The sequence below is a fragment of the Oncorhynchus kisutch genome, linkage group LG1 (assembly GCF_002021735.2).
Source record: "Oncorhynchus kisutch isolate 150728-3 linkage group LG1, Okis_V2, whole genome shotgun sequence".
Taxonomy (NCBI): Eukaryota; Metazoa; Chordata; class Actinopteri; order Salmoniformes; family Salmonidae; genus Oncorhynchus; species Oncorhynchus kisutch.
This window is the reverse complement of record NC_034174.2, coordinates 33,253,431-33,267,720: the sequence shown is the minus strand read 5'-3', so window position 1 is coordinate 33,267,720 and position 14,290 is coordinate 33,253,431. Positions and strand designations below refer to the sequence as shown.

Below are 14,290 nucleotides of genomic sequence, written 5' to 3'. Positions count from 1 at the left end.
TATACTGTACCCTATATCATCTACTGCGTCTTTATGTAATACATGTATCACTAGCCACTTTAAACTATGCCACTTTGTTTACATACCCTACATTACTCATCTCATATGTATATACTGTACTCGATACCATCTACTGCATCTTGCCTATGCCGTTCTGTACCATCACTCATTCATATATCTTTATGTACATATTCTTTATCCCTTTACACTTGTGTGTATAAGGTATTCGTTTTGGAATTGTTAGGTTAGATTACTATTACGGCTTTGTCGGAACTAGAAGCACAAGCATTTCGCTACACTCGCATTAACATCTGCTAACCATGTGTATGTGACAAATAAATTTTATTTGAACATCCATCACTCCTGTGTTCCAATGGCACGTTGTGTTAGCTAATCCAAGTTTATCATTTTAAAAGGCTAATTGATCATTAGAAAACCCTTTTGCAATTATGTTAGCACAGCTGAAAACTGTTGTCCTCATTAAAGAAGCAATAAAACTGGCCTTTAGACTAGTTGAGTATCTGGAGCATCAGCATTTGTGGGTTCGATTACAGGCTCAAAATGGCCAGAAACAAAGACCTTTCTTCTGAAACTCTTCAGTCTATTCTTATTCTGAGAAATGAAGGCTATTCCATGCGAGAAATTGCCAAGAAACTGAAGATCTGGTACAACGCTGTGTACTACTCCCTTCACAGAACAGCGCAAACTGGCACTAACCAGAATAGAAAGAGGAGTGGGAGGACCCGGTGCACAACTGAGCAAGAGGACAAGTACATTAGTGTCTAGTTTGAGAAACAGAAGCCTCACAAGTCCTCAATTGGCAGCTTCATTAAATAGTACTCGCAAAACATCAGTCTCAACGTCAACAGTGAAGTGGCGAATCCAGAATGCTGGCCTTCTAGGCAGAGTTCCTCTAGTGTCTGTGTTCTTTTGCCCATCTTAATCTTTTATTTTTGTTGGCCAGTCTGAGATATGGCCTTTTCTTTGCAACTCTGCCTACAAGGCCAGCATCCTTGGATTAGCTAACACAATGTGCCATTGGAACACAGGAGTGATGGTTGCTGATAATGGGCCTCTGTACGCCTATGTAGATATTCCATTAAAAAAATCTGCCGTTTCCAGCTACAACAGTCATTTACAACATTAACAATGTCTATACTGTATTTCTGATCAATTTGATGTTATTTTAATTGACAAAACAAGGACATTTCTAAGTGATCCCAAACCTTTGAACAGTAGTGTATATACAAAACACATGAAAATCTAGTTTTTGACTGCACTGGGCCTTTATTTATTTTTTATAGTCGTCTTTGTGCTGAGGTTCGTTAAGCAGCCTGGTACCTGCGCAGGTGGTTGAGCACGGCCATATTGGCATAGGTGTAGTAGAGGTAGTAGGAGTAGGGAGGGTTGTCCTCCTCTGTCCAGTCGGCTGGCAGGGGGCTGTCCATGTTGAAGATGTGGTGCTCCGGCTTGGACTCGTCATCCACACTGTCAAAGCCCACCACCTGACAACATACAGTTATACAACAATAAGTTATGGTAAAACAGTACCTGGAGTGTATGAATGAGGTGGGGCCCTAAGTTCTTTCTGACCGGAAGAAAATGCATCTCAAGTGTCTGGATATGTTAGGTGTAGGGAAAGGGAGAATCCTACTTTGTTGACTGTAGTGCTGTGTGAGCGACTCACATGCTGGAGGAAGAGATGCAGCTCAGGGTGGCTGCGGGGGTTAATGGTGACCTCAAACAGTGGCATGAAGATGTTCTCCATCATCTCCTGGAAGTTAGCCAGCTGCTTCTTGGTGCGGTACACATCACTGCAGTCAGAGGAGGGTTAATCATATGGAAGATTATTATCGTTCACATTCATTCATAGTATTCATGCAAAGATAATACTTGTCACAAATACAAGGAGAGGTTTACGTCCAAGAAAAGCTGATAAAAGGTAGATGTGTATAACTGCTTTGTTGATGCTGTAGTAGGTAGAGGTACTACTCACAAAAGGCGGGGCACTTGGATGAGCCAGCGCACGTTGTCAGAGTAGACTTGGTGTTTGACGGCCCACTGGGCCAGCTTGTCCCACTCGTCCCGGGAGCGGCCGTAGATGGACAGACGCAGCTCCACATTCTGGTACTTACTCTCCTCTAGGTCAGCCATCACCTCCTGATGGAACACCAACAACGCATTAGAGACATCAATGTTATTGTATTAATGTCTGAATTAAGACTTCAAGGCCACATTTTCTCTTAATATCAATCTGCATAACTATGTGGGGTGAACTAACACAAACACCACTGTTTGTATGGCTGTTTAAGGTAGCATGGGATGGTTTCAGACCTTGATCATGTGGCCAAAGTATTTGCCCTCGATGTGGTTGTCTGTCTTGATGAAGATCTCTCTCAGGATGGATTCTCCGATGGGGTTGTATTTGGCATTGAACTTGTCGAAGCGATGGAACGTGTTGCGGTCCTGAGAATAGACAGGGGACACTTACGATGCCACTCTTCTTCCCCCAATTCTCCTACCCCTCTCTCTTTAAACAATTCTCCTACCCCTCCCTCTCTAACAATTCTCTTTCCCCCTCCCCTCTCCCCCTGCTCCTCACCGCGTGCATGTCCAGTGTGTCCACACTCAGGTCAAAGGCAGTCAGGTTCATGCTCTCAAACACCTCCATGAGGGTCTGTCCCCTCCCGTGCTCCATGTGGACTATCTCCCCAGGGTACTTCTTCATGGCTCGTTTGATAAAGCGCAGCAGGTGCTTCTGGTTCATACAAGATGAGGCATGGATGTGGGTGTCCACCTGGGGGCAGAGGGAGAGACAGGGTCAACAACAATGAGATGTTGAGGATGGATGCCAGAAAGACAAAACAAAAAGCCTGAGTTAGTTAGCACTTAGCAGTGGTGTATCTTCATTGGTCACTATACCAAGGAAAAAGTGGGAGACTACTTCCAGATATATTTCACTCCAACAATGTGGAGTGACTAACTGATATTGAACACTTTGCAGGTTTTATAGAGATGTTGTAGATCAAGAAGCTGTTGGATGCTGCAGTGTTGTGAACGGTTGTTGTGTCAGTGTTGTTGTGTGTCACCTTGCGGATGTTGTAGAAGTCGCGGTGAGGAACCTTCTTCTGGGCTGCCAGCTCCTTCATCTCGTTCAGCAGGATGTGCATCTGGAACTTAGAGCTCAGGTATTGCAGCCGGCGGTAGCAGAACGACTTTCTGCACACACACACACACACACACACACACACACACACACACACACACACACACACACACACACACACACACACACACACAAACACACAAACACACAAACACACAAACACACAAACACACAAACACACAGTACTAATGAGACAACAGATGTGACTAATGTTAACTGTAAGGCCAGTAACCAGTAACACTCACACTGGTCCGTTAATGATGAGAGCCATCATGACATTCATGTCAGCGATGTACTCCTTCAGGTCTGGGTAAGGCAGGTCCAACTCTGTACTCCTGGAAATTAGGATGGAGAATTTCGGTTACACACTCTCTCTTACACACACGTAGAAGCAGACTAGCCCATCACACACTTCACACCAAAAACTGAAAACAAGCAGACTCAAACACAAACCCACTTCTCCATGGGGCTCTTCTTGGTGTAGACATGCATGACCCCATCCACCATCTTACAGCTGTACCCTGTGTCTGCAGGCATGTTCTTGGTGTCCTGGTTTTCATAGGGGTGAGTCTCTGAGACAGGGGGGTGGACTGGAGCATCTGTGGGAGACAGCGGGGAAGGGAGAAAAGTTCACCATACTATTATACATCACAACTTCATTTTCATTCACAATTTCACAAAGTAACTCATTTGCTAAAGAAGAAAGGGGCAGAAACCCTACAGGTATGCCCTGTGTGTCTCAGTTTGTGTCATACCAAATGTGTCAGGTGTGTGAGTATGTCATACCTGCATCAACGGGGGTCTCAGGGATCTCCTCATAGATGCGTAGGTCCAGGGGCTTCTCTCCCAGCTCTCCCAGCTCGCGGGCAGTGGTCTTACAGAAGTTCTGAATGGACAGAGCAATGTACTTCTCCCTGATGAACAGGGCCTTTACCACACATTTAGCTGCATCCACCAGGTCTGTGAAGGGCACCTGGTCAGGGCAGAACGGTACAAGTCAGGCATAGTCTACAGTAATTAAGAGTGTGGCTGAGTGGGTAACAATTTCACAATTCTAGACAACATGCTGTCCCCACTGGAGACCGGGGTTCACTACCTGGTCCAGGCTCTCATTTCTGAACTACTTCCTCTGTATATCCAACTGTCTAAATAAATAAGTCCAAGCACTACCAAACCCACCTCAATAGACTTGTTGACTGAATTGGTTTACCTTTCATAGTAAGCATGTGGCACACCAACTAGTACTTGGAATGAGAAACCACTGCATGATAAAACACTGATCAGGATGGACTGTGACTGGATTTATTCTATCAAGTTGTTTAGTCAGCGGCTCTCACCCCACACTTCTCCTCCCCTGATATTGAGACACGCTGGTACTCTCGCTCCATCGGTAATACTCTCTCCTTCATCCAGCCATCATCCGTCCTGTCCACACCACCCAGCTCATTCATAAACCTACAGGGAGAGAGAAGGGGTAAAGAAAAGATTAGGATAGGAGAGAGCATGGGGTTTAGGTATGACATAGGGAAATCTCATGTAAATAGTTTTCCAAAGCACCTATGAAAATATATGAATCAATACTTTATTGGCAGGTTTAGTTGGACATATGTCTCACTTAGAGGTCGACCGATTAATTAGGGCCGATTTCAAGTTTTCATAACAATCGGTAATCTGAATTTTTGGACACCAATCATGGCCGATTACATTACAGGAAGGAGTGCAGCAAGGAGCCAAGGTAAGTTGCTAGCTAGCATTAAACATATCTTATAAAAAACAATCAATCTTAACATAATCACTAGTTAACTACACATGGTTGATGATACTCGTTTATCTAGCTTGTCCTGCATTGCATATAATCGATGCGGTGCCTGCTAATTTATAATTGAATCACAGCCTACTTCGCCAAACGGGTGATTTAACAAGCGCATTCGCGAAAAAAGCACTGTCGTTGCACCAATGTGTACCTAACCATAAACATCAATGCTTTTCTTAAAATCAATACACAAGTATATATTTTTTTAAACCTGCATATTTAGTTAATATTGCCTGCTAACATGAATTTCTTTTAACTAGGGAAATTGTGTCACTTCTCTTGCGTTCTGTGCAACAGAGTCAGGATATATGCAGCAGTTTGGGCCGCCTGGCTCGTTGAGAACTGTGTGAAGACTATTTCTTCCTAACAAAGACAGCCAACTTTGCCAAACGGGGGATGATTTAACAAAAGCGCATTTGCGAAAAAAGCACAATCGTTGCACGAATGTACCTAACCATAAACATCAATGCCTTTCTTAAAATCAGTACACAGAATTCTTTTATTTAATTTTTAAACCTGCATATTAAATGCATAAATAAATGTTAGCAGGCAATATTAAACTAGGGAAATTGTGTCACTTCTCTTGCGTTCATTGCACGCAGAGTAGGTATATGGGTATATGCAACAGTTTGGGCCGCCTGGCTCGTTGCAAACTAATTTGCCAGAATTTTACGTAATTATGACATAACATTGAACATTGTGCAATGTAACAGCAATATTTAGACATATGGATGCCACCCATTAGATAAAATACAGAACGGTTCCGTATTTCACTGAAAGAATAAACGTTTCGTTTTCGAAATGATAGTTTCCAGATTTGACCATATTAATGACCTAAGGCTGGTATTTCTGTGTGTTATTATATTATAATTAAGTCTATGATTTGATAGAGCAGTCTGACTGAGCGGTGGTAGGCAGCAGCAGGCTCGTAAGCATTCATTCAAACAGCACTTCACTGCGTTTGCCAGGAGCTCGTCGCTTTGCTTGAAGCATTGCGCTGTTTATGACTTTAAGCCTATCAACTCCCGAGATTAGGCTAGCAATACTATAGTGCCTATTAGAACATAAAATAGTCAAAGGTATATGAAATACAAATGGTATAGAGAGAAATAGTCCTATAATAACTACAACCTAAAACTTCTTAACTGGGAATATTGAAGACTCATATTAAAAGGAACCACCAGCTTTCATTTGTTCTCATGTTCTGAGTAAGGAGCTTAAATGTTAGCTTTTTTACATGGCACATATTGCACTTTTACTTTCTTCTCCAACACTTTGTTTTTGCATTATTTAAACCAAATTGAACATGTTTCATTATTTATTTGTGACTAAATTGATGTTATTGATGTATTATATTAAGTTAAAATAAAAATGTTCATTGTTCATTCAGTATTGTTGTAATTGTCATTATTACAAATATATATTATAAAAATCGGTATCGGCTTTTTTTGGGTCCTCCAATAAATCGGTATCGGAGTTGAAAAATCACAACCGGTCGACCTCTAGTCTCACTGTCTTTATGTCTCTCTGTGAATTGCGCCTCAGCTGTTGAATATTTGCAGTTAGACGGAAGGATTATTTTGCTCATGAAAACCAAGGCATGTCTAAGATTTGTTTTTAAGATATTTAAGATGAACATTAAAAGACCAGTGTCCCAATGTAGTGGAACCGTGGTGCAGGATTTCCATTAGGAAAATCAGGCGCTGGACAAGTAAGAGGAAATATTTTAATTTATCTGACATTTGAGAAATGTTCTGGTCATCCATATGCATTGGGTGCGTAACCTAATAAGGCGTCCACCCACGCAGCTAGTGCCATCAATAAACCAGGGATATTGGCCAAATGAGCCACATTTTCATTCCTTAAAAACAGCCTATAACAAATGATAAAAACACTATTCCTTGTGTTTCCATTTATAGCCTATTGGTTTTTAATTTCCGAAAACAATAATTGTCCTCCCCACAGTTCAGCTGTCAGAGATTTGAGCACTAAATGCATTAGGGCATTGCATGCATAGACCTACAGGGTTAGGTGTCCACTGCATGGTATTAATATAACAAATATACATAGAGTACCAGTCAAAGGTTTGGACTCACTTACTCATTTTTTCTCACTTACTCATTTTGTCACTTACTCAAGAGTTCTTTATTTTTAATATTTTCTACATTGTCAAATCAAATGTGTCACATGCGCCAAATACAACAGGTTACAGTGAAATGCTTACTTACAAGCCCTTAACCAACAATGCTTTAAGAAGTTTTCAGAAAAAAAGAGAAAACAAAACTAACAAAGAATTAAACAGCAGCAGGAAAATAACAATAGCAAGGCTATATACAGGAGGTACGGAGTCAATGTGTGGGGACACCGGTTAGTTGAGGTAATTGAGGTAATATGCACATGTAGGTAGAGTTAAAGTGACTATGGATAGATAATAAACAGAGAGTAGCAGCAGCGTAAAAGAGGAGTCTGGGTAGCCCTGTTAAGAAGCCTCTTGGACCTAGACTTAGCACTCCGGTACTGCTTCCCGTTCGGTAGCAGAAAGAACAGTCCATGACTAGGGTGGCTGGAGTCTGACATTTTTTAGGGCCTTCCTCTGACACAGCATGGTATAGAGGTCCTGGATGGCAGGGAGCTTGGCCCCAGTGATGTACTGGGCTGTACGCACTACCCTCTGAAGTGGCCAAGCAGTTGCCATACCTGGCAGTGATGCAACCAGGATGCTCACGATGGTGCAGCTGTAGAACCTTTTGAGGATCTGAGGACCCATGCCAAATCTTTTCAGTCTCCTGAGGGGGAATAGGCTTTGTCGTGCCCTCTTCACTACTGTCTTAGTGTGTTTGGACCATGATAGTTTGTTGGTGATGTGGATGCCAAGGAACTTGAAGCTCTCAACCTGCTCCACTGCAGCCCCGTCGATGAGAATGGGGGCGTGCTTGGTCCTCCTTTTCCTGTAGTCCACAATCATCTCCTTTTTCTTGATCACATAGAGGGAGAGGTTGTTGTCCTGGCACCACACGGCCAGGTCTCTGACCTCCTCCCTATAGGCTGTCTCATTGTTGTTAGTGATCAGGCCTACCATTGTTGTATCATCTGCAAACTTGATGATGGTGTTAGTTGTGCCTGTCCATGCAGTCATGAGTTAACAGGGAGTACAGGAGGGGACTGAGCACGCACCTGAGGGGCCCAAGTGTTGAGGGTCAGCGTGGCGGATGTGTTGTTACCTACCCTTACCACCTGGGGGCAGCCTGCCAAGAAGTCCAGGATCCAGTTGCAGAGCGAAGTGTTTTATTCCTAAGGTCCTTAGCTTAGTGATGAGCTTTGAGGGCACTATGGTGTTGAACACTGAGCTGTAGTCAAAGAATAGCATTCTCACAAGGGTGTTCCTTTTGTCCAGGTGGAAAGGGCAGTGTTGAGTGCAATAGAGATTGCATCATCTGTGGATCTGTTGGGGCTGTATGCAAATTGGAGTGGGTCTTGGGTTTCTTGGATAATGGTGTTCATGTGAGCCATGACCAGCCTTTCAAAGCACTTCATGGCTACAGAGTGTTACGGGTCGTTAGTCATTAAGAAGGTTACCTTAGTGTTCTTGGGCACAGGGACTATGTTGGTCTGCTTGAAATATGTTGGTATTACAGACTCAGATATAGACAGGTAAAAAATGTCAGTGAGACACTTGCCAGTTCGTCAGCGCATGCTCGGACTACACGTCCTGGTAATCCATGTTGACCTGTTTAAAGGTCTTACTCACATCGGCTAAGGAGAGTGTGATCACACAGTCGTCCGGAACAGCTGATGCTCTCATGCATGGTTCAGTGTTACTTGCCTCGAAGCGAGCATAGAAGTAATTTAGCTTGTCTGGTAGGCTCGTGTCACTGGGGAGCTCGCGGCTGTGCTTCCCTTTGTAGTTTGTACTAGTTTGTAAGCGCTACCACATCCGATGAGCATTGGAGCCTGTGTAGTACAATTCAATCTTAGTCCTGTATTGACGCTTTACCTGTTTGATGGTTCGTCGGCGGGCATGGCGGGATTTCTTATAAGCTTCCGGGTTAGAGAATAATTGTAGAATAATAGTGAAGACATCAAAACTATGAAATAACACATATGGAATCAAAAAAGTGTTAAACAAATCAAAACATATTTTACATTTGAGATTCTTCAAAGTAGCCACCCTTTGCCTTGATGACAGCTTTGCATACTCTTGGCATTCTCTCAACCAGCTTCATGAGGTTGTCACCTGGAATGCATTTCAATATACAGGTGTGCCTTGTTAAAAGTTAATTTGTGGAATTTCTTTCCTTCTGAATGCTTTTGAGCCAATTGTGTTGTGTCAAGGCAGGGTTGGTATTCAGAAGATAGCCCTATTTGGTAAAAGACCTAGTCGATTTTATGGCAAGAACAGCTCAAATAAGCAAAGAGAAACGACAGTCCATCATTACTTTAAGACATGAAGGTCAGTCAATCCGGAAAATGTCAAGAACTTTGAAAGCTTCTTCAAATGCAGTCGCAAAAACCATCAAGCGCTATGATGTAACTAGCTCTCACAAGGATCACCATAGAAAATGAAGATCCAGAGTTACCTCTGCTGCAGAGGATAAATTCATCAGAATTAACTGCACCTCAGATTGCAACCCAAATAAATGCTTCAAAGGGTTCAAGTAACAGACACATCTCAACATTAACTGTTCAGAGGAGACTGCATGAATCAGGACTTCATGGTCAAAATGCTGCAAAGAAACCACTACTAAAGGACACCAATAAGAAGAGACTTGCTGGTTCAAGAAACACGAGCAATGGACATTAGACCGGTGAAAATCTGTCCTTGAGTCCAAATGTGACCAATGTCTTTGTGAGACACAGACTAGGTGAAAACCCTAGATGATCTATGCATGTGTGGTTCCCACAGTGACTGGTGACACTGTCTGTGATATATTTAGAATTCAAGGCACACTTGATGGCTACCAAAGCATTCTGCAGCAATACACCATCCCATCTGGTTTGCGCTTAGAGGGATTATCATTTGTTTTTCAACAGGACAATTTAAAAAAAAATTCCTTCATTTAACTAGGCAAGTCAGTTAAGAACAAATTCTTATTTTCAATGACAGCCTAGGAACAGTGGGTTAACTGCCTTGTTCAGGGGCAGAACTACAGCTTGGAGATTCAATCTTGCAACCTTTCGGTTACTAGTCCAAAGCTCTAACCACTAGGCTACCTGCCACCCCAATGACCCAACGCACCTCCAAGGTGTGTAAGGGCTATTTCACCAAGAAAGAGAGTGATGGAGTGCTGCATCAGATGACCTGGCCTCCACAATCACCTGACCTCAACCTAATTTAGATGGTATGGGATGAGTTAGACCGCAGAGTGAAGGAAAAGCAGCCAACAAGTGCTCAGCATATGTGGGAACTCCTTCAAGACTGTTGGAAAAGTATTCCTCATGAAGCTGGTTGAAAGAATGCCAATAGTGCGCAAAGATGTCATCAAGGCAAAGGGTGGCTACTTTGAAGAATCTAAAATCAAAAATATATTTATATATACATATGTGATACTTCATAGTTTTGATGTCTTATCAACAATGTAGAAAATAGTAAAATAAAGAAAAACCCTTGAATGAGTAGGTGTGTCCAAACATTTGAATGGTACTGTATAAAGGAAGATAACCTTTGGCCTAGCACCAGAGAGAGAGAAAGAGATATGCTGGTGGCATGCTACAACACAGACATCCTTGTCAGATAGGCTACGTTTGCTATACAGATACAGCCTTACAGGAGGCGGCTAATTCACCAATTGTTTTACGCGGCATCACTCAATAGAATTTTGAAAGATTACCTTCTAAAGTAATTCGCAGTACTTTATTAAAGTGTAACAGACTACTGAGACGTTATGGAAGAAATAAGTTGTTTCATGATCTTTTTGGACTGAATATTAGCCCTGCACCTCAGAGGGATTCCCGAGTGGCGCAGTGGTCTATGACACTGCATCTCAGTGCAAGAGGTGTCGCTACAGTACCTGGTTTGAATCCAGGCTGCATCACATCCAGCCTTGATTGGGAGTCCCATAGGGCGGCGAACAATTGGCACAGCCTCGTCCGGGGTAGGCCGTCATTGTAAATAAGAATTTGTTCTAAACTGACTTGCCTAGTCAAATAAAGGTTAAATAAATAAAATTACTCAACATCACCTGTGATGACTATACATCATCAGTAGGGGGCAGCACACAGGGAACTCATTTTGCTAATGGAGTTGGAGTGGAACATTCTCAATATATAACAAAATGATACATTTAAAATTAAACTCTTCAGCAAATGAGCGCCAAGGACTGTACATACGTACAGGTAAAAACTTGACCTTATGCATTCACAAGATTGTTAGGAAAAGGCAAAAGATAGAGAGAGACAAAGTATAGCTCACTCACTCTAGGTCGGCAGCGCTGTCAATTTTCATGAACTCCTGTTTGATGCGGAGCAGGATCTCTGGCTCAAGCCTGGCGTGGTGCGGAGTGCATGGCGGCAAGGCCAGGTCAGAGGGGTACAGGTAAGACAAAGCACAAGGAAGGGGGAGAGGGGGGGGTACATACACACATTTAAACACACAAGCACAGAAAGAAAGACAGAGAGGATGCAAATACAGTTACACAAACAAAACACACAAGAGAACAACAGTAACGCACATGACACACACAAAGGGGATCAGGGTGTGAAGGGTGGTCAGATGAAATGGGACAAACAGAGAAACATGATCAGTTAGCAGTGGAACAGACAGTATACCTTGGTCACATGACCATTCTGCGGTGAGTGGAGCAAGGATTCCTAAGTGTGTCAGATCCCCCCTGAGATTGGCTCAGTGGAACAGGCCATCACACCCCATCAACCCAGACAGAACCCCCCCCCTTCTCCTGTGGGTGGAACAGGCTGGAACACCAGGTGAATGCTACTGACTGACTCCATTAGCTGTTTACTTATGTTAGTCAGCTGGCCTGCTTAAAAGCGACATGATGGAAGCTGTTGAGGGTGCTTGTGTGCCTGTGGGTATATGGAGGGTGTTTGGGTGTGTACGGGGGAGTTGTGTTGGTGTGTATGTGAGTGTGCATGTCTGCTGCTGTGTGTCCCTACTTAATGTCCTGGCTGATCTGCCTCTCCAGGCGTTGGCGTCTCTCCTCCAGCTGCTCGATGGGGCTGTCCTCAGGGAACTCATAAGGAGCGGTGCGCATCTCACTCTCCGTCAGGCTACGAGTGAACAGCTCCTGAGAGATACACAGAGAGTCAAATAAACATTAGAACACACACACAGGAAGAGTTTACTTAACATTAGAACACACACACATTACACACACAGGAAGAGTTTACTTAACATTAGAACACACACACATTACACACACAGGAAGAGTTTACTTAACATTAGAACACTCTGGCACATTAGAACACTCTGGCAGTCTCTATGGGGGTGCCACAGGGTTCAATTCTCGGGCCGACTCTTTTCTCTGTGTATATCAATGATGTTGCTCTTGCCGCGGGCGATTCCCTGATCCACCTCTACGCAGACGACACCATTCTATATACTTTCGGCCCGTCTTTGGACACTGTGCTATCTAACCTCCAAACAAGCTTCAATGCCATACAACACTCCTTCCGTGGCCTTCAACTGCTCTTAAACGCTAGTAAAACCAAATGCATGCTTTTCAACCGGTCGCTGCCTGCACCCGCATGCCCGACTAGCATCACCACCCTGGATGGTTCCGACCTAGAATATGTGGACGTCTATAAGTACCTAGGTGTCTGGCTAGACTGCAAACTCTCCTTCCAGACTCATATCAAACATCTCCAATCGAAAATCAAATCAAGAGTCGGCTTTCTATTCCGCAACAAAGCCTCCTTCACTCACGCCGCCAAGCTTACCCTAGTAAAACTGACTATCCTACCGATCCTCGACTTCGGCGACGTCATCTACAAAATGGCTTCCAACACTCTACTCAGCAAACTGGATGCAGTTTATCACAGTGCCATCCGTTTTGTCACTAAAGCACCTTATACCACCCACCACTGCGACTTGTATGCTCTAGTCGGCTGGCCCTCGCTACATATTCGTCGCCAGACCCACTGGCTCCAGGTCATCTACAAGTCCATGCTAGGTAAAGCTCCGCCTTATCTCAGCTCAATGGTCACGATGGCAACACCCATCCGTAGCACGCGCTCCAGCAGGTGTATCTCACTGATCATCCCTAAAGCCAACACCTCATTTGGCCGCCTTTCGTTCCAGTACTCTGCTGCCTGTGACTGGAACGAATTGCAAAAATCGCTGAAGTTGGAGACTTTTATCTCCCTCACCAACTTCAAACATCAGCTATTTGAGCAGCTAACCGATCGCTGCAGCTGTACATAGTCTATTGGTAAATAGCCCACCCTTCTTCACCTACCTCATCCCCATACTGTTTTTATTTATTTACTTTTCTGCTCTTTTGCACACCAATATCTCTACCTGTACATGACCATCTGATCATTCATCACTCCAGTGTTAATCTGCAAAATTGTAATTATTTGCCTACCTCCTCATGCCTTTTGCACACAATGTATATAGACTCCCCTTTTTTTCTACTGTGTTATTGACTTGTTAATTGTTTACTCCATGTGTAACTCTTTGTTGTCTGCTCACACTGCTATGCTTTATCTTGGCCAGGTCGCAGTTGCAAATGAGAACTTGTTCTCAACTAGCCTACCTGGTTAAATAAAGGTGTTCTCAACTAGCCTACCTGGTTAAATAAAGGTGTTCTCAACTAGCCTACCTGGTTAAATAAAGGTGTTCTCAACTAGCCTACCTGGTTAAATAAAGGTGTTCTCAACTAGCCTACCTGGTTAAATAAAGGTGTTCTCAACTGGCCTACCTGGTTAAATAAAGGGGAAATAAATAATATAAATAAAAAAACAGGAAGAGTTTACTTAACATTAGAACACACACACATTACACACACAGGAAGAGTTTACTTAACATTAGAACACACACACACATTACACACACAAGAAGAGTTTACTTAACATTAGAACACACACACACATTACACACACAAGAAGAGTTTACTTAACATTAGAACACACACACACACACACACACAAGAAGAGTTTACTTAACATTAGAACACACACACACACACAAGAAGAGTTTACTTAACATTAGAACACACACACACAAGAAGAGTTTACTTAACATTAGAACACACACACACACACACAAGAAGAGTTTACTTAACATTAGAACACACACACACACACACACACACACACAAGAAGAGTTTACTTAACATTAGAACACACACACACAC

General features: G+C 43.1%; 1 protein-coding gene across 3 annotated transcripts in view; it reads right to left on the bottom strand.

Annotated features, from left to right (window-relative positions):
• The window catches only part of LOC109895894 (AMP deaminase 2), a 67,875-nt gene that overhangs the window by 9,935 nt on the left and 43,650 nt on the right, over positions 1-14,290 (bottom strand). For all 3 annotated transcript variants that reach the window (XM_020489973.2, XM_020489982.2, XM_020489990.2), the window contains exons 3-14: positions 12,090-12,220; positions 11,393-11,461; positions 4,504-4,621; positions 3,953-4,139; positions 3,624-3,765; positions 3,412-3,501; positions 3,090-3,219; positions 2,603-2,797; positions 2,335-2,466; positions 1,997-2,160; positions 1,688-1,814; positions 1,342-1,505 (exon numbers count right to left, since the gene is read on the bottom strand). In XM_020489973.2, coding sequence (XP_020345562.1) covers positions 1,342-1,505; positions 1,688-1,814; positions 1,997-2,160; positions 2,335-2,466; positions 2,603-2,797; positions 3,090-3,219; positions 3,412-3,501; positions 3,624-3,765; positions 3,953-4,139; positions 4,504-4,621; positions 11,393-11,461; positions 12,090-12,220 — 1,649 coding nt within the window. The remainder of the gene's footprint in view (positions 1-1,341; positions 1,506-1,687; positions 1,815-1,996; positions 2,161-2,334; positions 2,467-2,602; positions 2,798-3,089; positions 3,220-3,411; positions 3,502-3,623; positions 3,766-3,952; positions 4,140-4,503; positions 4,622-11,392; positions 11,462-12,089; positions 12,221-14,290) is intronic.